Raw genomic sequence first — 27,197 nt, 5'->3', positions numbered from 1 at the left:
AAAGAAAGGTTGTGAAAAATGTCCACTCTCCCCTCTATTGATTGACACTGGTTTCATGTCTCTGTCTCCCTGCTGTAGAAAGTTATTACAAAAAGAATGTTAATTTTGGACATGCAATTCCCTTTTCTACCAGTAGGGGTAAAACGAAAGGTTGTGAAAAATGTCCACTCTCCCCACTATTGATTGACAGTGGTTTCATGTCTCTGTCTCCCTGCTGTAGAAAGTTATTACAAAAAGAATGATAATTTTGGACATGCAATTCCCTTATCAGCCAGTAGGGGTAAAATGAAAGGTTGTGAAAAATGTCCACTCTCTCCCTCTATTGATTGACACTGGTTTCATGTCTCTGTCTCCCTGCTGTAGAAAGTTATTACAAAAAGAAGGTAAATTTTGGACATGCAATTCCCTTTTTACCAGTAGGGGTAAAAAAAAGGTTGTGAAAAATGTCCACTCTCCCCCTCTATTGATTGACAGTGGTTTCATGTCTCTGTCTCCCTGCTGTAGAAAGTTATTACAAAAAGAATGTAATTTTGGACATGCAATTCCCTTAATAGCCACTTAGGGGTAAAAAGAAAGGTTGTGAAAAATGTCCACTCTCCCCCTCTATTGATTAACAGTGGTTTCATGTCTCTGTCTCCCTGCTGTAGAAAGTTATTACAAAAAGAATGATAATTTTGGACATGCAGTTCCCTAATCAGCCACTTGGAGTAAAATGAAAGGTTGTGAAAAATGTCCACTCTCTCCCTCTATTGATTGACACTGGTTTCATGTCTCTGTCTCCCTGCTGTAGAAAGTTATTACAAAAAGAAGGAAAATTTTGGACATGCAATTCCCTTTTCGACCAGTAGGGGTAAAAAGAAAGGTTGTGAAAAATGTCCACTCTCCCCCTCTATTGATTAACAGTGGTTTCATGTCTCTGTGTCCCTGCTGTAGAAAGTTATTACAAAAAGGTGGTTAAATTTGGACATGCAATTCCTTTATCAGCCACTTGGGGTAAAATTAAAGGATGTGAAAAATGTCCACTGTCCACCACTATTGATTGACACTCGTTTCATGTCTCTGTCTCCCTGCTGTAGAAAGTTATTACAAAAATAAGGATAATTTTGGACATGCAATTCCCTAATAAGCCACTTGGGGTAAAACGAAAGGTTGTGAAAAATGTCCACTCTCCCCCTCTATTGATTGACACTGGTTTCGTGTCTATGTCTCCCTGCTGTAGAAAGTTATTACAAAAAGAATGTCAATTTTGGACATGCAATTCCCTTTTCTACCAGTAGGGGTAAAAAGAAAGGATGTGAAAAATGTCCACTGTCCCCCTCTATTGATTGACACTGGTTTCATGTCTCTGTCTCACTGCTGTAGAAAGTTATTACAAATACAAGGTTAATTTTGGACATGCAGTTCCCTAATCAGCCACTTGGGGTAAAATTAAAGGTTGTGAAAAATGTCCACTCTCTCCCTCTATTGATTGACACTGGTTTCGTGTCTCTGTCTCCCTGCTGTAGAAAGTTATTACAAAAAGAATGTCAATTTTGGACATGCAATTCCCTTTTCTACCAGTAGGGGTAAAAAGAAAGGTTGTGAAAAATGCCCACTGTCCCCTTCTATTGATTGACAGTGATTTCATGTCTCTGTCTCCCTGCTGTAGAAAGTTATTACAAAAAGAAGGTTAATTTTGGACATGCAATTCCCTAATAAGCCACTTGGGGTAAAACGAAAGGCTGTGAAAAATGTCCACTCTCTCCCTCTACTGATTGACACTGTTTTCATGTGTCTGTCTCACTGCTGTAGAAAGTTATTACAAAAAGAAGGTTTATTTTGGACATGCAATTCCATTTTTTACCAGTAGGGGTAAAAAGAAAGGTTGTGAAAAATGTCCACTCTCCCCCTCTATTGATTGACAGTAGTTTTATGTCTCTGTCTCCCTGCTGTAGAAAGTTATTACAAAAAGAATGATAATTTTGGACATGCAGTTCCCTAATCAGCCACTTGGAGTAAAATGAATGGTTGTGAAAAATGTCCACTCTCTCCCGCTATTGATTGACACTGGTTTCGTGTCTATGTCTCCCTGCTGTAGAAAGTTATTACAAAAAGAATGTACATTTTGGACATGCAATTCCCTTTTCTACCAGTAGGAGTAAAAAGAAAGGTTGTGAAAAATGTCCACTGTCCCCTTCTATTGATTGCCAGTGGTTTCATGTCTCTGTCTCCCTGCTGTAGAAAGTTATTACAAAAAGAAGGTTAATTTTGGACATGCAATTCCCTTTTCGACAAGTAGGGGTAAAAAGAAAGGTTGTGAAAAATGTCCACTCTCCCCCTCTATTGATTAACAGTGGTTTCATGTCTCTGTGTCCCTGCTGTAGAAAGTTATTACAAAAAGGTGGTTGAATTTGGACATGCAATTCCTTTATCAGCCACTTGGGGTAAAATTAAAGGATGTGAAAAATGTCCACTGTCCGCCACTATTGATTGACACTCGTTTCATGTCTCTGTCTCCCTGCTGTAGAAAGTTATTACAAAAAGAATGTTAATTTTGGACATGCAATTCCCTTTTCTACCAATAGGGGTAAAATTAAAGGTTGTGAAAAATGTCCACTCTCCCCCTCTATTGATTAACAGTGGTTTCATGTCTCTGTGTCCCTGCTGTAGAAAGTTATTACAAAAAGGTGGTTAAATTTGGACATGCAATTCCTTTATCAGCCACTTGGGGTAAAATTAAAGGATGTGAAAAATGTCCACTGTCCGCCACTATTGATTGACACTCGTTTCATGTCTCTGTCTCCCTGCTGTAGAAAGTTATTACAAAAATAAGGATAATTTTGGACATGCAATTCCCTAATAAGCCACTTGGGGTAAAACGAAAGGTTGTGAAAAATGTCCACTCTCCCCCTCTATTGATTGACACTGGTTTCGTGTCTATGTCTCCCTGCTGTAGAAAGTTATTACAAAAAGAATGTCAATTTTGGACATGCAATTCCCTTTTCTACCAGTAGGGGTAAAAAGAAAGGTTGTGAAAAATGTCCACTGTCCCATTCCATTGATTGACACTGGTTTCATGTGTCTGTCTCACTGCTGTAGAAAGTTATTACAAAAAGAAGGTTTATTTTGGACATGCAATTCCATTTTTTACCAGTAGGGGTAAAAAAAAAAGGTTGTGAAAAATGTCAACTCTCCCCCTCTATTGATTGACAGTGGTTTTATGTCTCTGTCTCCCTGCTGTAGAAAGTTATTACAAAAAGAATGATAATTTTGGACATGCAGTTCCCTAATCAGCCACTTGGGGTAAAATGAAAGGTTGTGAAAAATGTCCACTCTCTCCCTCTATTGATTGACACTGGTTTCATGTCTCTGTCTCCCTGCTGTAGAAAGTTATTACAAAAAGAAGGTTCATTTTGGACATGCAATTCCCTTTTCTACCAGTAGAGGTAAAATTCAGGGTTGTGAAAAAATGTCCACTCTCTCCCTCTACTGATTGACACTGGTTTCATGTGTCTGTCTCACTGCTGTAGAAAGTTATTACAAAAAGAAGGTTTATTTTGGACATGCAATTCCCTTTTTTACCAGTAGGGGTAAAACGAAAGGTTGTGAAAAATGTCCACTCTCCTCCTCTCTTGATTGACAGTGGTTTCATGTCTCTGTCTCCCTGCTGTAGAAAGTTATTACAAAAAGAAGGATAATTTTGGACATGTAGTTCCCTAATAAGCCACTTGGGATAAAATGAAAGGTTGTGAAAAATGTCCACTCTCTCCCTCTATTGATTGACACTGGTTTCATGTCTCTATCTTCCTGCTGTAGAAAGTTATTACAAAAAGAAGGTTTATTTTGGACATGCAATTCCCTTTTTTACCAGTAGGGGTAAAAAGAAGGGTTGTGAAAAATGTCCACTCTCCCCCTCTATTGATTGACACTGGTTTCGTGTCTCTGTCTCCCTGCTGTAGAAAGTTATTACAAAAAGAATGTTAATTTTGGACATGCAATTCCCTTTTCTACCAGTAGGGGTAAAACGAAAGGTTGTGAAAAATGTCAACTCTCCCCCTCTATTGATTGACAGTGGTTTTATGTCTCTGTCTCCCTGCTGTAGAAAGTTATTACAAAAAGAATGATAATTTTGGACATGCAGTTCCCTAATCAGCCACTTGGAGTAAAATTAAAGGTTGTGAAAAATGTCCACTCTCTCCCTCTATTGATTGACACTGGTTTCATGTCTCTGTCTCCCTGCTGTAGAAAGTTATTACAAAAAGAAGGTTTATTTTGGACATGCAATTCCATTTTTTACCAGTAGGGGTGAAAAAAAAAAGGTTGTGAAAAATGTCAACTCTCCCCCTCTATTGATTGACAGTGGTTTTATGTCTCTGTCTCCCTGCTGTAGAAAGTTATTACAAAAAGAATGATAATTTTGGACATGCAGTTCCCTAATCAGCCACTTGGGGTAAAATGAAAGGTTGTGAAAAATGTCCACTCTCTCCCTCTATTGATTGACACTGGTTTCATGTCTCTGTCTCCCTGCTGTAGAAAGTTATTACAAAAAGAAGGTTCATTTTGGACATGTAATTCCCTTTTTTTACCAGTAGGGGTAAAAAGAAAGGTTGTGAAAAAGGTCCACTGTCTCCCACTATTGATTGATACTGGTTTCATGTATCTGTCTCTTTGCTGTAGAAAGTTATTACAAAACAAAGGTTAATTTTGGACATGCAATTACCTTTTTTACCAGTAGGGGTACAATGAAAGTTTGTGAAAAATGACAACTGTCGCCCTCTATTCATTGACACTGGTTTCATGTCTCTGTGTCCCTGCTGTAGAAAGTTATTACAAAAAGGTGGTTAAATTTGGACATGCAATTCCTTTATCAGCCACTTGGGGTAAAATTAAAGGATGTGAAAAATGTCCACTGTCCGCCACTATTGATTGACACTCGTTTCATGTCTCTGTCTCCCTGCTGTAGAAAGTTATTACAAAAATAAGGATAATTTTGGACATGCAATTCCCTAATAAGCCACTTGGGGTAAAACGAAAGGTTGTGAAAAATGTCCACTCTCCCCCTCTATTGATTGACACTGGTTTCGTGTCTATGTCTCCCTGCTGTAGAAAGTTATTACAAATAGAATGTCAATTTTGGACATGCAATTCCCTTTTCTACCAGTAGGGGTAAAAAGAAAGGTTGTGAAAAATGTCCACTGTCCCCTTCTATTGATTGACAGTGGTTTCATGTCTCTGTCTCCCTGCTGTAGAAAGTTATTACAAAAAGAAGGTTAATTTTGGACATGCAATTCCCTTTTCTACCAGTAGGGGTAAAATTCAAGATTGTGAAAAATGTCCACTCTCTCCCTCTAATGATTGACACTGGTTTCATGTGTCTGTCTCACTGCTGTAGAAAGTTATTACAAAAAGAAGGTTTATTTTGGACATGCAATTCCCTTTTTTACCAGTAGGGGTAAAAAGAAAGGTTGTGAAAAATGTCCACTGTCCCCTTCTATTGATTGACAGTGGTTTCATGTCTCTGTCTCCCTGCTGTAGAAAGTTATTACAAAAAGAAGGTTAATTTTGGATATGCAATTCCCTTTTCTACCAGTAGGGGTAAAATTCAGGGTTGTGAAAAATGTCCACTCTCTCCCTCTACTGATTGACACTGGTTTCATGTGTCTGTCTCACTGCTGTAGAAAGTTATTACAAAAAGAAGGTTTATTTTGGACATGCAATTCCCTTTTTTACCAGTAGGGGTAAAAAGAAAGGTTGTGAAAAATGTCAACTCTCCCCTTCTATTGATTGACAGTGGTTTCATGTCTCTGTCTCCCTGCTGTAGAAAGTTATTACAAAAAGAATTATAATTTTGGACATGCAGTTCCCTAATCAGCCACTTGGGGTAAAATGAAAGGTTGTGAAAAATGTCCACTGTCCGCCACTATTGATTGACACTCGTTTCATGTCTCTGTCTCCCTGCTGTAGAAAGTTATTACAAAAAGGAGGTTTATTTTGGACATGCAATTCCCTTTTTTACCAGTAGGGGTAAAAAGAAGGGTTGTGAAAAATGTCCACTCTCCCCCTCTATTGATTGACACTGGTTTCATGTCTCTGTCTCCCTGCTGTAGAAAGTTATTACAAAAAGAATGTTAATTTTGGACATGCAATTCCCTTTTCTACCAATAGGGGTAAAAAGAAAGGTTGTGAAAAATGTCCACTCTCCCCCTCTATTGATTGACAGTAGTTTTATGTCTCTGTCTCCCTGCTGTAGAAAGTTATTACAAAAAGAATGATAATTTTGGACATGCAATTCCCTTTTTTACCAGTAGGGGTAAAACGAAAGGTTGTGAAAAATGTCCACTCTCCCCCTCTATTGATTGACAGTAGTTTTATGTCTCTGTCTCCCTGCTGTAGAAAGTTATTACAAAAGGAATGATAATTTTGGACATGCAGTTCCCTAATCAGCCACTTGGGGTAAAATTAAAGGTTGTGAAAAATGTCCACTCTCTCCCTCTATTGATTGACACTGGTTTCATGTCTATGTCTCCCTGCTGTAGAAAGTTATTACAAAAAGAATGTCAATTTTGGACATGCAATTCCCTTTTCTACCAGTAGGGGTAAAAAGAAAGGTTGTGAAAAATGCCCACTGTCCCCTTCTATTGATTGACAGTGGTTTCATGTCTCTGTCTCCCTGCTGTAGAAAGTTATTACAAAAAGAAGGTTAATTTTGGACATGCAATTCCCTAATAAGCCACTTGGGGTAAAACGAAAGGTTGTGAAAAATGTCCACTCTCTCCCTCTACTGATTGACACTGGTTTCATGTGTCTGTCTCACTGCTGTAGAAAGTTATTACAAAAAGAAGATTTATTTTGGACATGCAATTCCCTTTTTTACCAGTAGGGGTAAAAAGAAAGGTTGTGAAAAATGTCAACTCTCCCCCTCTATTGATTGACAGTGGTTTTATGTCTCTGTCTCCCTGCTGTAGAAAGTTATTACAAAAAGAAGGATAATTTTGGACATGTAGTTCCCTAATCAGCCACTTGGGGTAAAATGAAAGGTTGTGAAAAATGTCCACTCTCTCCCTCTATTGATTGACACTGGTTTCATGTCTCTGTCTCCCTGCTGTAGAAAGTTATTACAAAAAGAAGGTTAATTTTGGACATGCAATTCCCTTTTTTACCAGTAGGGGGTAAAAAAAAAAGGTTGTGAAAAATGTCCACTGTCCCCCTCTATTGATTGACAGTGGTTTCATGTCTCTGTCTCCCTGCTGTAGAAAGTTATTACAAAAAGAAAGTTCATTTTGGACATGCAATTCCCTTCTTTTACCAGTAGGGGTAAAAAGAAAGGTTGTGAAAAATGTCCACTGTCTCCCACTATTGATTGAAACTGGTTTCATGTATCTGTCTCTTTGCTGTAGAAAGTTATTACAAAACGAAGGTTAATTTTGGACATGCAATTACCGTTTTTACCAGTAGGGGTAAAATGAAAGGTTGTGAAAAATGACAACTGTCGCCCTCTATTCATTGACACTGGTTTCATGTCTCTGTGTCCCTGCTGTAGAAAGTTATTACAAAAAGGTGGTTAAATTTGGACATGCAATTCCCTTATCACCCACTTGGGGTAAAATGAAAGGATGTGAAAAATGTCCACTCTCTCCCTCTATTGATTGACGCTGGTTTCATCTCTCTATCTTCCTTCTGTAGAAAGTTATTACAAAAAGAAGGTTAATTTTGGACATGCAATTCCCTTTTCTACCAGTAGTGTTAAAAAGAAAGGTTGTTAAAAATGTCCACTGTCCCCCACTATTGATTGACACTGGTTTCATGTCTATATGCCCTTTATCTAAAAAGCTATTACAAAAACACCTACTGAGCTATAGCAAAAAAAGAAGAAAGTTTGCACTTTCCCCACGGTCCCTAACTGAAGGCTCTGCTGAGAGCGTTCTCTCCCGGCTTTTTGCACATTGCCACGGCTTGCACGGGGCCGTGCTTATTATATCGAGGGAAAATATAGAAAAAGAAGGATGTGAAACATGATCAGCTTTGCCCTTTTGGCGGTCACACTGCTTAGATTTTTTTAGGGCAATTCGTTTTGGAGTTATTGGAGTTTACCGCTGAATATGTCACGAATATCGAAAACAAAACCAACTTGACCCCGCTATAAACCGTTATGCATTCTCTCTTCATTATTTTCGCCTATTCTAATTAATTATTTCCCCCACAAATATTGTATGACAGTAGGACATAGACTGTAGCTACTGTACAAATATGCCTTCTGTAATCCGACAAAGAAAATGAATTATGCAGTTTTAATATTAAAAACCGTAAAAAGGCAGTTCTAGAAAACATGCGACATTTGCGCACAGAAATCGGCCAATATGATGAATTCGAAATGTCAGATTTTAAATAAACTATCCATTCTACTAAAATATTACTAAATGCAGATGTAAAACTGCAAATACTCTATTTCTTAGCAACAGTTTTATCAAACTGATATTGTAAATTATCGTAGCACATGTTAAATAAAACAGCTTCAATTCTTATCAAAAAAAAAAAAATCAATTTATGACATTGTTTGAATTATTATTAAATCTATACTATATGTACGTTAAGTTGTAGCCTACATTTCAATTATACATTTAAATTAATTTTTTATTTCAATTATAGCTAATGACTTTAAAATTCATACTTTTTATGAATTTGGAATTTTGTAAACTTGTGAATTTTCAAGGTATCTAGTATTGTGTTATTATAAATGTGAATCTAAAAGCCCATATTGGTGCAACCATTCATATTGTGTTTATCACTTTAATTCCCAGAATATTTATTGGTGTTATGCTTATTTCTGTTTATTTTGGGGACCCTTTGAGCAATACTGCATTTATAAATGCATTTGGGATTTCTTAAGAATGACTTGTTTTTAGTGGTCCTGGTTGATCTGGCTTCTTGATCTCAGGTTATGACATGGGATGGAACTAATTATAGTAAAAACACGTCACACCCAGAATTCACACATTCATTCATACACATACACATACACATTCATACATAATTCAGCACAGGCTGCATTATATATTTATTGCCTATATAAAATTAAGTTCATTTAATTATATAGTGAAAAATATTATTACCCTAGTTTTAATGTAAATCTTAGAGTATTTAGTTAAATATTTTTAATGCAATTTATTTATTTATAAATTTTTATTTATTTTATTTATGTTTTTTTTTTGGGGGGGGGGGGGGTAATTTAAACTGTCTGAACTAAAATCTTCAACGTCATTGCAAACATTTACCTTTAGTAATAGACTAAAAAGTGACTTAAGTGATAAATTGTTAATAACCAACAATAACCAGTGAGCCATGTAGTTGAACAGAAGTAGATTACAGAATATAGGATATACTCTCTCAATTATTTAAAATCTTTCTTAAAAATTTTCTCCAAAATTACAGTGGCTAATCGTGGCTAACAAACCCCTCTGATGGGCGACGCAGATAAACCGAGTCAGGAAGAGATGGAGGGTGACGGCTGTGTGACAACAGCCTCCAGCAGCAGTGCACTCACCGCCAGCTCTACACCCGGATCCAGCACTCCCACAGCCATTCCTCTGGGAAACATCACTTCAGACAGACAGGCAGTCCAGGTAATTCCCCACCGCTATTAACGTAAAAACATATTAAACAAATGGTATTAAACAATGCTAATGAATCCTGTTTTATTAAACTCTGAAAAAGAATAGCAACAGCCTATTAAAGAAGCCAAATTCTGAACATTGCTTCGAGGCTAGTCTAATATTCAGATGCAGTGTTTTGTTGTGGTTTTGAACAAATAAATTGGGTAAAAAGTTGATTCCTTCCAGTGGCGTGTGAAGCCTATGATGTGGTGTTTTGCTAGTTAATCCAGCAGACATTACACAGACCACAGAGCATGACAGCTCAGTACCTGCAACAGATGTATGCTGCCCAACAACAACATATCCTGCTGCAAACAGCTGCACTACAACAGCAGCATCAACAAAACCTCATGGCTACACAAATCCTGACCACTACAGAGCAGGTATGATGATATATAGAATTATGTGCAATATAAGGTAATATAATATTTATATAATATAATATAATGCTACTTCTTATCAGACCGCACAAACCAATGGCAGACAGCCCACCTCCTCCCCTCCATCATCCAATGGGAATGTAACTCAGCTGGCTAGTGTGTCTCAAACACCAGTGAGTGCTTTCATTTTTTACATGTTTGTCACAAACCTACTTTTGTTTCACGTAGATGCAGCACATGCTCTCATTTGGACATTATGTTGGGAAAAAAAAGCCCCATAAAAAGTTTACTTGCCAAAAGTTGTATGCTTATGAATGTAAAATAAGTCAGTTTTTGGTAAAATAGCAAATAAGTTCAGGCTTTATCCAAACATGTAAAGGGATAGTAAATTCTGTCAATCATTTTCTCATCCTCATGTTGTTCCAAACATGTATGAGTTTCTTTCTTCTGTTTAATAAAAAAAAAAAAACATTGACTTCCACAGTACTTTTTTCCATCTCACGGGAGTCAATGACTACCATCAATATATTTTTTGTGCTCAAAAGAAGAAAGAAAATTGACTTGAGTAGACGATGACAGAATTTAAATTTTTAGTTGAAGTGTCTCTTTAAGATTTTGATTAAATATGAATTGCATATAGGAAAACCCCTCTCACCCTCTAGATCACCATGCCAACCTCTGCTGTAACTCAGCCAATAGGTCGCATCCAGGTCACTAGCTCCAATAGCACAGCGGGAGCCATATCCCAGCAGGCCATGCTTCTAGGAAACAGCTGTCCCACAGGTAGCCAGGCCCAAATGTATCTGCGCACTCAGATGGTAAGCAGATATTTGCTAAGAGCATCAGAGCTCACTGGTGTTCTGAAGTCTCCACTGACTTGACCTGATTCTGTTCTGTGTTCTTTCTTCTATCGTTGTGTCACTGTCTCTTAACCTGTAGCTGATTCTTACTCCTGCTGCCACTGATCTGACTGTCGTGAGTTCAGTGTCCTCTCAATCAGCATCATCACAGGTAAGACTGTTTTTAGTCAATTTATGGGTTAATGGTGCCATTTGTGCCAGATTTATATATGCATTTAATTATGTTATATATAATAACATAATATATCAAATATATGGTATAATAAATAATGTATTTGTTTATTTGATTAAGGTTACTGCTGTGTAATAAATAAAGGTAGTTATTTTATATAGATTGTTGTTGGAATTTAAGTGAATTAATTTAATCGTTATTACTATATTTGCATAAGCATTGAACATTTTATAAATTAAATATAATGAAATATTGAATGAGGGAATTCAAGTTGGTTTTTTTTTACAATAATAATTTAACAACATTTAACTAAACATAGTCAAACCTGTCAAATACATTTATGACAATCTTCATCATTCTGTGATAATATCAGTACTAAGTCATGGACACACAATCTGCACCCCAAATGACGCACTATGCACGTATAGATCATATACTTATGCACTATGTACTCAGCCATGTAGTGTATGAATTTTATAAGGTTATTTTGTCATTAATAATTAGAGTCTGATAGCCCCTCCCTCTTGGCTATATACAGTAGTTAAAGCTGTGACAGTTTTGTTCATGAAGTGTCCAACATTTTTTCCAACAACTTATTTTTTTCACTTGTTATTTAAGTGCATCTTCAACGTATAAACAGTGCACTTTTTTTCAGTGTGAACTCGCTACCCATACTATTAATACCACTAACCATCATAGAATGGTTCATAAGTATACAATCTGGGATATACGACCTACAAGAAATGACTCAATATATTGCACTAAAATAAACCGTGATGCTCCACATTCATTGAGTATGTTTTGTCCTCTGCAAGGTTCCGAGTTTGGCTCTCTGCACACATCCTCCTGGAGTTCTTGCTACTCCCCAGAACGTCCAGATCAAGCCTTCTCTTCAAGGTCAGACGCTGGTGTGCCCCCTGCCCAAGATGTCCATTTGCCCACTGAAGTCCACACAGCTTTCCCAGAACCTGACAGAAGGTTCTAGAAGTGAGTCACTGTTGACCGATGTTACTCAGCCGCCATCAGCCCAACCACTCATTCCTCCCTGTAAGTCACACGATCACATCTCCATTACTTTCACTGTTGCTAATGCAGAATAATGTAAATGTAGTAAAATAATAATGTAGTAGAATTATTTTTAATTGCAAAACAACTCAAATAATTTAATGTCGGTCAGGCTACATATCATAACACAGTGGTTCTCAACCAGGATCCACCAAAGGGGCCTCAACACACTTCCAATGGGGCCACAAGATGATTGATTTATATATATATATATATATATATATATTTACTAATTATGTGTACTAGAAAATAATTGTCAGCGTAATTTATTGGTTAAAACAATGTGAGAAATTGCCATTTATGAGTAAAACTTATCCCGTAATCATTTACAGCTGTGAAAATCATATGAATTAATTTGTGGTAAAAGTGTGTGAACCCTGAAGAACTGTTTAAACTGAATGCTTTCTGTTTGCTCATGATGACTGTCACTATTGCAGCAACTTTCACACCAGTCCAGTCTCATACATTGGTCAGACACCAGCTGCATTGCCCATCCGGCCAGAGGGTGGCGCCACACCAGCTCTTCATCCAGCAGAGCTCCACCGCTCACAGACAGTTCCAGCCCATTGCTCTGCGTGTCGCGCCGCAGGACAGCTCTCCTCCACCCCTCGCCCTGCAGACCTGTACCACACCCACTACAGCCACCGTCCAATCACAGCACACCGAGTTCCTCTCAGTGCCCTCCTCTTCAAATCAGTCAGCAGTGGTAACTACGTCCACAGCTCCCCCTGCAGTGCTCCCTGACCCTCCACCGCTTCATCTGGGCCCAGTGCTAGAGCCGGTCTCCCAGTATTCCCCTCTGTCCAGTCCCCCTCCTCTCACCATGGCTCTGCCCAGGCTGGTCCAGCCACAGAGACAGTCTCTCCGCTCAGTCCAGACTGTAGCTGTCCAGTCTGACCACATGCTGGTGTCTGAAGAGGAGCTCCCAGTCGCTGAAGCAGTGGTTCAGTTGCCTTTTCCGAATCTGCCGCCACCACAGACAGTGGCAGTGGACCTAAAGGTGCAACCTGCCACACAATCAGAAGCTCCCTCGGTTAGTCTTATTCAAAGCTATTCAATTCTGTTACTAATTTCGTAAACGTCATCCTTTCCTATCGAAATGGTTGCTATGGATGTGTAAATGCAGAACATTTAACCTGATCCAAAGAAAAGTATGACAGACAAGAGTATCAGAGGCAGTGTGTAAATGTGATTGACAATGTGAGGTCGTATTTATTTTTTAACGTGCAAAAACTTTTGACAAGAATTTCAGACTCCCATAGAAGGAAAATCATCTAGTTTTGAGAAAACACTGAGGATAAGTTAATGATGACCTATTAATTTAAATATACTATTTTAATCATGCTTATTATGAAATTTGGCAGTCAGCACCGCAGTTGAAGGAGACTGGAAGGATGGATTTGGTGAAGGATGTAGAACGTGTGTGTCCTCAGAACAGAACGCCCACCCCGCCATCACTGTCCCTACCGGACGGGCCCCAGGGAAGCTCTGATGATGTAACAGCACAACCAGAAAACTGGACAGGTATCTTACACATACACATATACACACACACACACACACACACACACATATATATATATATATATATATATATATATATATATATATATATGTTTAAGACTAGTAGAGTGGGCTGCAGAACTCTAACCTGACTTCTACTTTAACCGTAGCTGATCTGGACCAGCCGAGCGAACCATCGAGCGGATCTGTGATCCGGTCACCGGAGGACCCCACACATGCCAACAGTCCCCCCCCTCCCCTCCTCTCCTCTGCGGTAAGAAGCACCAGCAGGCTTCCCCCAGCCAGCCTCCCAGGGAACCCTGAGGGTCGGCCCTCACAGGCCATCGTTAGACCTCACATCCTCACACACCTCATTGAGGGCTTCGTCATCCGAGAGGGCCTGGAGCCGTTCCCGGTATGTCCACTGGTTGACAACGTAGCAACTCACAGCCGCCATGAGGCCCTAATGTAGCCCGTGGTTCTCTAGTGTTGCCGTGAAGCTCAAAGCTCCCTCACTCCCTGAGAGGAGAGTAAGACGGCCTGCTGAGGGTCTGGGGCCAAACTTTCAGATCAACCAGTTATTAAACTCCCCATCACAAAGTGCTCCATATTATAAGTCGAAAACCACTAGAAGCATCTCAAAAATATGTCTGGTAAGTCCACTATTGATGTGCTAGTCTTTTTTGTCAGGTGAGACGTACTTCCTTGGAGATGAACCTGCAGGCCACACTACCAGAGGACAGAGAGAACACAGAATCAGCCCAGGATGACTGCCTGATGGATGCGGACCATCTGGAGAACTCCACCGATTCTGACCCCGCTGAGGATGGTGGGCTCATTAGCACATTTCTTAGTAACACACTGAGTCAATATGAGCATTTCTTGAAGAGTTTCTTTCTTTTCTTTTCTTTTCTTTTCAGCACAGACAGCTGAAAACCTGCCTGACGTACTTGAATGTGAGTTCTGTGGGAAGAGAGGCTTCGCTCGTACCTTCCTCCGGTCCAAACGCTTCTGCTCCATGACATGCGTCAGAAGGTAAAGAGCACTATGGGTAGTGGTAATCACTTTTTTAAGTTTGTAGTGTCAGTGGAATTATTATAATTACTGTTAGGATTATTATTGCTCATACTTTAGGTTCAATGATTGTTCCAAACTTCAGTATTGAACTTGTTTAAAACATTTGTGCTGCCTAATATTCTTTTGTGAAAACCATGATGCATTTCTATCAGAGGATACTTTGATAAACAGAAAGTTCAAAAGAACAGCATTTATTTGAAATAGTTTTTTGTAACAGTTTAAAAGTCTTGACTGTCACTGTTGACCGATTGAATGCATACTTGCTGAATAAAAACAATTCATTTAGTCTTACTGACCCCCAAACTGTAGAACAGAAATGTATATACACTAATTTCTGTAAGAATGTATGAATATAATGTGGAAAACCCATTAAAGATATTTGCGTCTTTGCAAGTCCAATTTGATGTAAACTTTCTGTTTTACCTAAACAGAATTGAGCAAGTTTGTGTTCCTAAAACTGTATACTGCAGCACACACAGCCTTGTGGATCTCTCACATCTTACAGATTCAATGTGAGCTGTAAAAAGCGCCTTAACCTGTTCAGGTCAGAAAAGGTTGGCCGCTGGCCCCACAGGCCCATGGGCAAGAGGGGGAGACCACCTAGTCGAATAAACAGCAGGTCCAGGGAACACTTCCTCAGGCAGGTCAGTGAAACATCCATTTAACCAAAATATACAATCCAACAAAATAGCATAATTAATAAGTGAGAGTAACCTACTGTATAACATTATTTCAGCTGCAAGACTCCCATCGTACCAATGACAACCAGAGGGCCTCCAATTCAATTTGGATAGAGAGAGAAGAGGAGGAAGATCCACCAGGCCCGATGACGACAAGACTGCGCTTGCAGGCTGAAAGAGAGAAGCAACAAGAAGAGAGCAGAGTGGAGAGCAGCAGCGGCTCTGACCGTCTTCTTGACTCAAGTCCCTCACAGTGGAGCGTAGACCAAGTGTGCTCCTTCATCAGCACTTTACCAGGTAACTGCACAGCTGAATTCAGCTTTGGACCACAGGAATAATTTGCTAATGAACAGAATTCTATATGATCTTTAGAATCATATGCTAATCTTTGCATTTCCTCCACTTGCTCTAAGGGTGCCATGATATTGCTGCAGAGTTCCGGTCACAGGAGATTGACGGACAGGCCTTGTTGCTGCTTACGGAGGAGCATCTCATGAGCGCTATGAACATTAAACTGGGCCCTGCGCTCAAAATCTGTGCGCAGATCAATGCTCTCAAAAAACATTAGACGTCTTTCCACTCTCAGTATGTGGGTCACACAGTATTTGAGAGTCGGATTCCTCTGAAGTGCCATGTTTTCATCGTGTGGCCATTCTACAAATACTCAGACACTCGTGGGGACCTTCTTCGTATACCTCAAAGTTTCATGGTGGACTTATCTCGGATTTCATTCCATTCAGTAACAAGTTTTCTAATATCTAAAACTAAATACTGATCTTGTATATTGCATTTATAGTAAACAGTCTGGAAAGGCAGGTTATGAAGAATGAGAGATGATGTAGCTGAGCAGCAACAATTTGTGGATGTTGGCACACAATGTACAATAAAAAAAAAAAAAATTAACACGACACTGTTTAAATATAAAGAAACATTTTTCAAATTATGTAAATGTTAAAAAACAGAGTATATAATGTGTTGAAAAAATAAAGATTTATTGATAAACATCAATTGCAAAGTCCTGAATACAACTTTTATGTACATTAGACCAGAATTCAGTTGCCGTAAAATGCAACAGCGTCTTGTACATTGGTGGAGAAAAAGCTTCTATGCACAGAACATGGGTTTGGTGTTAAAAAAAATAGTTATAATAACCCCTACAAATACAACTCATCATATAAAATATATTTATTAAAATATATTTTATATTTATTTTCACTGCTTGTCCTATTTTGGCACAATACCTTAAAAAACGTAAAAATTTTAATGCTTAAATTGAACTGCTATGTCAAACATATTCTACCTGCATTCCTGATATAAATTTGATATGGTAAATAATACAGAGACACTCATTTGGTCAAAAAGCACTAATGACTTGTTTAAGGCTTGAATCTTAAAGTGGAGGACTTGAAACTGGACATGAACTTGCCTGTCTCGACTCGAGACTTGCTTGTGACTTGTTCCCACCTCTGGTGAATGCAGATCGACAGGGTTCAGTTACAGTTCCAAACACCCAAAGACACACTTTAGCACACCATTTTCAAAACAAATAAACACATATGTTTTAGTTAATATGAGGAATATCACATAATTTTTTAAACTATGTATTCATGTATGGGCACAAGGCATTTACTTATAATACACAGCACACATTAAAAGCATCATATTTTGCTGACTTCAGCATCATAGATTTACCATTCAGCTCACAAAGTCTCAGAGATTTGATATAAAAACATTTAATATCTGATTAATTAACAATCAACAGCAAAATATTTTTAGCCATGAACAATCATTCAGTTCAACCATCATTCAATTAATTTTCTTATATACTATGATTAGGAAGACAATATATTGAAGAAAACATTCATTTTCATAAAAATATAATTTTTTTTTAAAATAGAGGGGCCGTCACTGCACATGATGCCGGGTAATTTCCTTGAGCTTCATCTGCTGTTCAATCATCATGTCAAACTCCTGTCTTTCTCTAAAACACAATGAAATAAAAACAGCTGTAAGTTACACAGATGCAAGATTCATTTTTTCAGGGCAAGTGAGTTCACAAGTACTCCTGACCTGTTACTAAAGCACGGCCCTCTGCGATACTTCTCCTCTGCCTTCTCCAGGGAAAGCTTATGGACTCCAGCAATGGCATAGATTATGGCCTAAAAAACAAAACTGTCACTGAAGCAAGTAATGATGCTGAAAATTCAGCTTTGCCATAACAAGAATACATTTTTAAAATACAGAAAATAGTCCAGTTATTTTACACTGTAATGATATTTCACAGTATAACTGTTTTTACTGCACTTTCTATCAAATAACTGCAGCCTTCGTGAGCATATTTTTTAGATTTTTCAAAAACATTAAACCTTAACAAGCCCAAATGGTAGTGTAAATAAAGGTGATTACCTCGGGCAGAAGCACATCCAGAATAAGGCTGATCCGTTCAGCCTGGATGTTTTCTAGACAGGTGATTATTTGAGGGGCACTATCACAGACTGTGCTCAGGTAGCGGTAAACCTTTTCAACCTGCTCCTCATCTTCCAGGTAGATATTAACCACTGGGCGAGAAGGCTTCTGGAGGGCTTGCATCCATTTAGAGGACTCACGACCGCTAATGACTGCCTGTAAACACCAGACAGAAGAGTTAGATGTTTCTGTCTTAATGGAATGAACACTGGAATCCTTAATACATGTATGAATATATCAGTAGAAATTGTACCAATAAGCGGTTTTCAACTTTTTGGCTGATAATGAAGTGAACCAACTGCTTGTTGGCATGGTTGCGTGCAGCCTTGGATCGGTCGGGCAGCACTTTCTTGGAGAAAAGCTCATCTTGCTCTTCCATGATGATGCCCTCCATGTTATTATCAGAGCTGTCACACTGCTCGCCCAGAATCTCCTGAGTGGGGAAGGTGAGCACAGATTTCCCTTCGGAGTACCTCCTCCGCACTGGACAACCTGGGATCATCGGATCAAGGGACCATTTCTTTAACCAGCACTGGTGAATGCTAATGAATTGATTTCATAATGAGATTATAAACTGGTTTACGTTGAGTTACACTGATTGATTGTACATTTTCATAGACAGCTTTCATTAAAATTAACTGATCGTTAAAGTATCATAAAACATGGAGTACTACAAGTACCATCTGTTGGAAAAAAGTTTTAATTTATTACTGTTACTCACATGTACTTAAATTATTATTACTATTTTACTGATAAACACATTGGCCACCTATAATGTTATCGTTTTTATATTTTTTATTTGTGCAAATTTAGACAAAGTGCCAATACAATAAAGTAATTAATTATCACCCCTAATATTATATTAAAAACATGTCAGGTGTGGTATGAAAATCGAAAATGAAAGGAAACCTACTGATATCAGCACTGCAGTATTCGATGAAGGAGCCAGAGAAGGATCGACATCCTGCCAGAAAACATCGTAATAAAATACTTTTTGAGAAGGTGACTTATTTCTAATTTACTAAAATGTTTAAATGTTTTAAAAGAAGACAAAAAAGCACTGATAGATAAATACCAATGCAGATCCTATAGTCTGAAATCAGTTCCAGAGACCAGGTGATAGCATTGCCATACTTCTCTTTTGCAATGTCCTAAAATGGATACATAAAATGAATGCAACATTTCTTTAAACACTGTCTTGAAGTATGCTCAGTATAGCTGAAAATAGTGAGTATGCACACTGAAAAAGCTAAATAATGTGGTCACTTTACCACCAAAGATTCACGTTCTTCACAATCAAAAGGCTTTAATTTTCGCAGGGAAACAGAAAACCTACGGATAAAAAAAAAAAGACGTCAAATGGATTATGTGATTTTCTATAAACACACACATATACACAATAAAAAATAAGTGATATTAAGATATGGATAAATTCTTACCCTTTCCTAATTCTCTTCTGGTCGATTAGGTAACAATCAATAAATACAATGCTGGCTTTTTTGTTCTTGCGATTCACACTTTTAACCTGTGGCATGGATGAACATCTTGTCATCAACTACAGTCTAAAATCAAGAGTTACAAACTGCACGAGATCCATAGTGTGCACAGTGAGCTTAGCTTACCACTGCAGGCCAGTAGGGATATTTCCTCAGTTTGCACCACACGCAAAGTCCCTCTGAGATTGACAAAGGCTCTGGAAACCAAATATATCAAAGCACATATTGGATACATAAAGGATACATATACACACTTTTTTCTTCTTTTCATCCCCCACTCACTTTTATTGTCCTGTTGCAAAAAGCTGGGCAGCTCCTCATCATCATCATCTAGGTCATCTTCCTCCACGAGGAGAGAGTGGTTAAGAGAATGAGGCTTCTCTTGTAGACTGAGCTCAATGCAGAGGTCAGAGGACATGTTTTGATCTGATGGGTACATAACATTACAGTGAATGATTTAAAAGACAAAAACATCATATGTTTGAGGCTCCATTTACAATTATTAACAATAACTTACCTTATTTGTGACTTACCATATTTATGATAAAGACACAATAACAACTTCAAATTTCAATAAATGTTTAATTCAATTACTACTAACAGAATGAAATAGTTTTGGTGTCCGCATCAACTTCATAACTGATTTTACATACATACAAAACTTATTAAATGCAAGTAAAGTGTCTACTTTAATGCTTCAGTTAACTTGTGGGAAAACAAAATGTTATGTTATTTTACTTCATATTATGTTATTTACTCAATATTATTTTACTTACAAATATGATGCATGGTCATGAAAGTAATCAATGGACTGATCAATATTTTGAAGTATTCCAGTACTGGATGTCTTAATAAGGATTGTATTTCTGAGGACTTTCCCATTGAGCAGTATTGGTGGTTTCCATAGGATTGCAACAGTGAACTAAATAACCCTATGAACTTTGGGTGATTTCCAGAGTGTGACAGGTACATGAAAACAGATCCAAGAGGGTCTGGCTGCAGACTTGCACTTGCACTCTCAGACTTGCATTCTCAGACTTGCACTCTCAGACACTTGCACTTCCGCTAGCGAATTTTTTATTTATTTCATAGAATTCTTTTTTACTTTTTGTTTGATTTTCCCAACATTTTATAACAGTAGCCAGGTGGTGAAGACAAGAAAAAAATAAACTAAATTAAAATGTCACTTGCAATCGCTACTTGCACTCTCTGCTACCTGTGACGTCACTTGCAATCAACACGAATCGAGCATGTTGCCAATGGAGACAACTGTGGTGGTGAATAAACGCAACGCGCAAAGTCTCGCGTTAAGCATTTTTCCATATAGAATAAACTGTCTACAACTTGTTTATATCACTGTCTTTGTCCATTAAGCTACATTATGTGTTTTATTTATAATAATTTTCTATAGGAGGAAAACGTTTAATGTACAATTTAACGCACTGCGTTCTGTACTCGTTTGCTTGCCTGTACTGGGCTGATCCTTTTAAAAATAACTTAATGCATTTCATAATGCACGTTCATATTTGCTGGTCTGTATAAACGTCGAGTCAACAACAAGACATATAGCCAATATCTCTTTGGGTTTGAGAATTTAGTCTCTGCAACTTCAGGAATCTTGTCTATGCACGAACAGCTTGTAACACTCCAATTATCTCAGCTTTTTTGCATTGTATAATAAAGTCTTATTTTGACATCTGGAACTCTGCCTCTCGAGCTTCATCGACTACATTGAAGAAATTCATCACTTGCTCCAAGACACAACAATGTCAAAATATGTGTGAAATTATTTAGCATAACAGATAGATTTATGTAAAATAAAAACAACATATTTATTCTGACCTGTACCTATTATAACATAAAATATTAATATTTATTACAGGGTGTCTTCTGTAAATCATAGTTCAAAATTATTATTTTTTAAATAAAATGAAACATGACATAAAGAAAATTAAATGTAAAAATTTTAATTTATAAATGTATTAAATTTAAAATGTATGCATTTAGCAGACGCTTTTATCCAAAGTGACTTACAGTGCATTCAGGCTATCAATTTTTACCTATCATGTGCTCCCGGGGAATCGAACCCCCAACCTTGCGCTTGTTTGCTTGCTAAAGCAATGCTCTACCAGTTGAGTTACAGGAACACTCAAAAATACATAGGAAAAAAGTTTTCATCATGTGTAAACACCAGGCGCATGCCAGACTACATTAATTTCATTTGTATATAAAAAATAGTAGCCATGTACCTGATTCCTGTGGCTCTGGCATCTGGTTTGTAATGTGAGCTTCATTTGGAGAAGGGGGCTCCACAGCTGGCTCTTCCTGAGGAGATTCTAGATCAGATTTTGCACTCTTCCTGCTTTGTTTCACTGATGGAGAGACAATGAGCTGTTCCTCCATGTTCTTTTTCTTGCGATCTCTTGGCCTCCCTGTTACCACAAGCCTCTGAGGTCTAGACGGTGTAACGTCTGTAGGAGGCGTCTAACAGGAATACCACATGAGAAATAGCTAAGCCACAAAATTCATACAACAGTTAACAAGCAGTAATGCAATAATGATTGTCACACAAACCTTTACTCCACTGGACTCATTGGCATTCTGGTGACGATGTTGTGTGAAACTATTCTTAGCTCTTTTTGGAGATAGAGGTTGGAAGTCTGAGGTCGGTGTGGAGCTGAAGAGAGGCCTTGTCCGGGGCCTGCCCCGTTTCGGGGTGCGTGGTATAAACCTACAATCACCGTTAGTGTGGCAGAAGGAGATCTCCTTGTCGAGAAGAGGAGCTGTAGTACATGTGTGAAGCGCTGTAGAAACATCAGAGGGGGTCTGACTGTTTTGAGTGTTTTTAGAGCGTCGATAATGTGTCCCTTTAGTTTTTTGAGAGTGCAAATGTTGTTCTGGGCAAGAATTGTGTTCAGTGACTGATTTCAAAAGACAAAAACATCATATATTTGAGGCTCCATCTTCAATTATTATTCTCAAAGAATTGGTCTGATGCTTTTAGTGAATATTTTCTGGTTGAAACATGATTTAAACAGGTACAGCACATTCACTCGCTTTCGCAATAATGCATTAAAACAAATGTAATCTTACAGTGCTAATTCATCTGTATCTGATTTTGAATGAACAGAAATCTGTAAGAAATGCATCAATCTGTAGATAAAATAAACTGAAGAAAATGTACAATTATTTTAAATCACAAACAAAATTTGCAGAAAGCAGTAATTATTCCTTTTAATGCTGACAACCAGGTAGTTTGGTGTGTGGTAGGAAAAAAAGTTTGCACACAATAGCCTAAACCATTTTGAAACTCTCCTGTTATTTTATTTATTTTAATATATTATACATTATAAACATAACATTCCAAACATACTGAAATACTTTAGCCATGGAGCGAAGGCGGAGCGGTGTTTCTGGTATTACTGAGCGCGGAGGGGAAATCGTTGTTGCTCCACACCACTCATATACTCTGGTTGTTACGTTGAATTTGGAACATTGAATATAAATTTGCAAAAAAAAAAAAATTATATAATGTTTAATTATTTTATTAGATTAATACAATTTATGTAACTGAATAATCATTATACATTTTTGGGTATTTCAATAAATATTTAATCCAATTACTACTAATAGAACAAAGTATTTTTGGTGTCCGCATCAAATTAAATTCATATCTGATTTTACATACATAAAGCTTATGTAATTAACGTGTCTACTTTAATGCTTCAGTTAACTTGTGGGAAAACAATATTTTATGTTATTTTACTTCATATTATGTTATTTACTCAATATTATTTTCAAGAAAGTAATCAATGGACTGATCAATATTTTGAAGTATTCCAGTACAGGATGTCTTAATAAGGATTGTATTTCTGAGGACTTTCCCATTGAGCAGTATTGGTGGTTTCCATAGGATTGCACCAGTGAACTAAATAACCCTATAAACTTTGGGTGATTCCCAGAGTATGACAGGTACATGAAAACAGATTTGATGAATGTCTCATGTGGCCACGCCTTTCTGAAACACAAAGATTTTCACAAAGCTCACCTTTCTGAAAAGATGATGGATGGAATTGCTCCACTTTATAGAAACAACCTCTGTGCACTACACCGGCAACAATACTACAGCGAGATTCAAAGTTACGCGGCCTTTCTTTGAGTGAACTTTTGGGCGCGTAATGCAAATCTACCCACATCGTCACATAGACATGTGGGGGGGTGTTTGAACGAGGTGTTTTAGGAGGATGTGGACAAGTCTTAACTTTTATAAAGAATATCTCTTTGGGTTTGAGACTTTAGTCTCTGCAACTTCAGGAATCTTGTCTATGCATGAACAGCTTGTAACACTCCAAAGAGAAATCGAATCATATAACCCCTTTAAAAAAATTGTTAATTTTTGCCAAATTTCCAAAATTAAAAAATGGAGCAGGTGGGTTAGTAATAACCTGTGGCAAACCAGACAGTTATAACCAATAAAAAAAGTGGGAACTACCAATTTTGGTTAGAAAGAGAAAAAGGTATAAAATGGATGCACGGACAGACAGAGAATTAGATGTGGTTACCATTATCTCGGCTTTGTTACATTGTACAATAAAGTCTTATTCTGACATCTGGAACTCTGCCTCTCGAGCTTCATCGACTACATTGAAGAAATTCATCACTTGCTCCAAGACACAACAATGTCAAAATATGTGTGAAATTATTTAGCATAACAGATAGATTTATGTAAAATAAAAACAACATACTTATTCTGACCTGTACCTATTATAACATAAAATATTAATATTTATTACAGGGTGTCTTCTGTAAATCATAGTTCAAAATTATTATTTTTTTTAATAAAATGAAACATGACATAAAGAAAATTAAATGTAAAAATTTTAATTTATAAATGTATTAAATTTAAAATGTATGCATTTAGCAGACGCTTTTATCCAAAGTGACTTACAGTGCATTCAGGTTTTTACCTATCATGTGTTCCCGGGGAATCGAACCCCCAACCTTGCGCTTGTTTGCTTGCTAAAGCAATGCTCTACCAGTTGAGTTACAGGAACACTCAAAAATTTTTCATCATGTGTAAACACCAGGCACATGCCAGACTACATTAATTTCATTTGTATATAAAAAATAGTAGCCATGTACCTGATTCCTGTGGCTCTGGCATCTGGTTTGTAATGTGAGCTTCATTTGGAGAAGGGGGCTCCACAGCTGGCTCTTCCTGAGGAGATTCTAGATCAGATTTTGCACTCTTCCTGCTTTGTTTCACTGATGGAGAGACAATGAGCTGTTCCTCCATGTTCTTTTTCTTGCGATCTCTTGGCCTCCCTGTTACCACAAGCCTCTGAGGTCTAGACGGTGTAACGTCTGTAGGAGGCGTCTAACAGGAATACCACATGAGAAATAGCTAAGCCACAAAATTCATACAACAGTTAACAAGCAGTAATGCAATAATGATTGTCACACAAACCTTTACTCCACTGGACTCATTGGCATTCTGATGACGATGTTGTGTGAAACTATTCTTAGCTCTTTTTGGAGATAGAGGTTGGAAGTCTGAGGTCGGTGTGGAGCTGAAGAGAGGGCTGGTCCGGGGCCTGCCCCGTTTCGGGGGGCGTGGTATAAACTTACAATCACTGTTAGTGTGGCAGAAGGAGATCTCCTTGTCGAGAAGAGGAGCTGTAGTACATGTGTGAAGCGCTGTAGAAACATCAGAGGGGGTCTGACTGTTTTGAATTTTTATATAGTGTCGATAACGTGTCCCTTTAGTTTTTTGAGAGCGCAAGTGTTGTTCTGGGCAAGAATTATGTTGAGAATGGTCCAGTCTGTCTGAACAAGCTTTCCTACCAGCTACTACTTTCTCACTGGGTTGAAAGACTTTCTTTTTTCTTCCCTTACGAGATATATTTGATGTCTCTGATCGACATTTGGGGGTGGTCCTTTTTTGAGGTACCATCAGCTCAAGTTCATGTAACTTTAAAAACACCGGTCCAATTAGTTGATGTCTTGATTTCTGTAAACAAGCTGACAAGTCAGGAAGAGCATTTTGTTTCTCCTCCTTGGTTGTTCTCGGTCTATGTGATTCTGCAGAATTCAGCTCTTGAGACACAGTGGTTCCTTTACTATGCAAGATGGAAGCTTTGTCACCTGAAACAGGTTTAAGTTCTGAAGGAACTTCCAAAATGGTGCGAAGGGTCCTGTGAGGATTCCTTTGACAGTGAGAAGAGCTCATTCCTGCAACCATAGAGGTCTCAAAACATTGGCACAACCAAGTTTGGTCTCAGTGAGGTATATTACTTAATTTTAACTGGAACCATATGCAACTTGTCAAAGGTTTTACAAAATTCACTTAGCAACCAAGAGACTGACAATAAAGCGATAAACTAAGAGCACTTACTGTAAAGATATAAAACGCATGACGTTAAACATTAGACTTTAATATATTTATCAAATAAACTATAAGAATGTTCCAGCAACTGCACCACTAAACTTAACAATGAACATACAGAGAGATGCAGCTTTTAAAGCAGCTGATAATTTCTGTAAATACTTGGGTGTGCTGAGATACTAGAACTGGCACAACCCAAGTGCTTTAAGCTAAAAACGTTGGGTTAATAAAAGACGTCAGACGTGTTGACTAGGAGCGCTGTGTGTTAGCATTAGCAGCTCCATGTAAATCCAACGGAAAGTAGACACGATCAGGCAGCGTGTGTTAAAGTAACTTACACTGAATCTGCAGAAGAAGAAGGTTTAGTGTAAAACGAAATAAATTTTAAAATAAAATATGTTGCTCATGTGAAATATTAAGAAACTACTCGGATTTTTGCCTGTTTACGAAGCGCTCGGTCATCATTAGTTGAACAGAGTTTCAGTTTCAGCAAATATCTTACACTGAGAAGAAGACTGTCAACAATGACGTACACTCACTAGACTAGCGATCATTTTAACAGTTTATTTTACAGACTTTACTTTTACTTCCATTTTTTACCTTTTGCTCTTTTATTAGCATTAGCATTATAAACACTGAATTAATACCAACATATAAAATTTAATTAATAACAGAAAAGAAATGTTGGAAAATAAATATACAACAGGAATAATAGCTTGACAGTAAGCCATTTTTGCAGTATTGTATATTAATATCCGTTAAAGAAATACTTATAAGAAAAACTTATTTAAAACACACACAGCCACAACCACTTTCTCCATAATTATTCAATTATAACAGCTCAGACACAGCAATGCATCATGATGTTGTTGATCATCCTGTTTGTAGATTGTCCCAGGAGATTAAAACGTACAATATATATGTCAGACCTAGTCGAGTAATAACTAACAATATAGTAATAGTACATGTGTACAATTGCATAAACTCATTCTAAGTTAGTGCCATGTCCATATAAATCATTATTATGATTTCTATTGCTAGGACCTGCAGTTCCTGAATGAATTAACGCTACGTCCCACTTCAAAACACGATTTTTTATTGTCACACTGGTGTTTCTGCAGTGGACTGCCTAACATTGCGTTCTTTTATTCCACTTTGACGTCTCTTTCATTGTTATCAATCTATTTCTGTGTATCTGTGCTGTTATTCAGTTGGAATGTACACTCAAGTAGCGGCCGCGTTACCAAAGCGCCACCTAGTGGCTACTAGCAAAAAATCATCATGGTTTCGCCTCTTGGATAAAAGTACTACATCTCATTTTTTTTATCCTTTCTCTTTTATGTGTGTCAGTTTTACAATTGTATACTTAATTGAATTTGACTTAAATATTCATTCAATAATTATAAACCCAAAATAATAATTTCTGGTATGTCTTGAGAAAAATAATTAAATTAAAATATAAAAATATAAAATTCAAATATATT

The 27,197-nt window shown here is 37.6% G+C and overlaps 2 protein-coding genes across 6 annotated transcripts; one reads left to right on the top strand and one right to left on the bottom strand.

The window, feature by feature from the left end:
• The first annotated feature begins 9,204 nt into the window (after nt 1-9,204).
• Nucleotides 9,205-16,251, top strand: phc3 (polyhomeotic homolog 3 (Drosophila)). Of its 3 annotated transcripts, none has more exons than XM_026205134.1 (14): nt 9,205-9,599; nt 9,851-10,012; nt 10,093-10,182; nt 10,672-10,827; nt 10,949-11,020; nt 11,857-12,088; nt 12,544-13,139; nt 13,471-13,630; nt 13,780-13,883; nt 14,300-14,438; nt 14,530-14,644; nt 15,192-15,330; nt 15,423-15,663; nt 15,780-16,251. In XM_026205134.1, exons 1-14 carry the CDS (start codon nt 9,438-9,440, stop codon nt 15,932-15,934), a joined length of 2,523 nt encoding a protein of 840 aa, XP_026060919.1. In that variant the 5' UTR covers nt 9,205-9,437; the 3' UTR covers nt 15,935-16,251. The 3 variants fall into 3 exon arrangements, with proteins under 3 accessions (XP_026060919.1, XP_026060915.1, XP_026060916.1); XM_026205130.1 differs by having other exon boundaries at nt 13,780-14,024; XM_026205131.1 differs by having other exon boundaries at nt 9,206-9,599; nt 10,702-10,827; nt 13,780-14,024.
• A 137-nt stretch (nt 16,252-16,388) lies between these two features.
• Nucleotides 16,389-26,219, bottom strand: LOC113045026 (proteoglycan 4-like). Of its 3 annotated transcripts, none has more exons than XM_026205136.1 (15): nt 25,723-26,219; nt 24,796-25,559; nt 24,471-24,705; nt 21,903-22,132; nt 21,578-21,812; nt 19,611-19,754; nt 19,455-19,525; nt 19,272-19,357; nt 19,104-19,164; nt 18,908-18,983; nt 18,746-18,796; nt 18,086-18,324; nt 17,773-17,988; nt 17,437-17,525; nt 16,389-17,347 (listed from the first exon to the last, which is right to left on the bottom strand). In XM_026205136.1, the coding sequence occupies exons 2-15, from the start codon at nt 25,555-25,557 to the stop codon at nt 17,272-17,274; spliced, it is 2,571 nt and encodes an 856-aa protein (XP_026060921.1). In that variant the 5' UTR covers nt 25,558-25,559; nt 25,723-26,219; the 3' UTR covers nt 16,389-17,271. The 3 variants fall into 3 exon arrangements, with proteins under 3 accessions (XP_026060921.1, XP_026060920.1, XP_026060922.1); XM_026205137.1 differs by having other exon boundaries at nt 16,392-17,347; nt 26,052-26,218; XM_026205135.1 differs by having other exon boundaries at nt 24,796-26,219.
• Nucleotides 26,220-27,197: the final 978 nt, after the last annotated feature.

The sequence above is a fragment of the Carassius auratus genome, chromosome 27 (assembly GCF_003368295.1).
Source record: "Carassius auratus strain Wakin chromosome 27, ASM336829v1, whole genome shotgun sequence".
NCBI classification, from domain to species: domain Eukaryota; kingdom Metazoa; phylum Chordata; class Actinopteri; order Cypriniformes; family Cyprinidae; genus Carassius; species Carassius auratus.
Note: the sequence above shows the minus strand (reverse complement) of the source record. Positions and strands in the feature narration are given on the sequence as shown.

Coding starts and splice junctions, on each gene's coding strand:
- phc3 (XM_026205130.1), top strand. CDS start 9,438: ATGGGCGACGCAGATAAACCGAGTCAGGAAGAGATGGAGGGTGACGGC. Junction 15,331..15,422: donor GGGAACACTTCCTCAGGCAG/GTCAGTGAAACA, acceptor ACATTATTTCAG/CTGCAAGACTCCCATCGTAC. Junction 15,664..15,779: donor CTTCATCAGCACTTTACCAG/GTAACTGCACAG, acceptor ACTTGCTCTAAG/GGTGCCATGATATTGCTGCA.
- LOC113045026 (XM_026205135.1), bottom strand. CDS start 25,569: ATGGTTGCAGGAATGAGCTCTTCTCACTGTCAAAGGAATCCTCACAGG. Junction 22,133..24,470: donor GCCAGAGCCACAGGAATCAG/GTACATGGCTAC, acceptor ATGTTTCTACAG/CGCTTCACACATGTACTACA. Junction 18,797..18,907: donor AGACTATAGGATCTGCATTG/GTATTTATCTAT, acceptor GTTTTCTGGCAG/GATGTCGATCCTTCTCTGGC.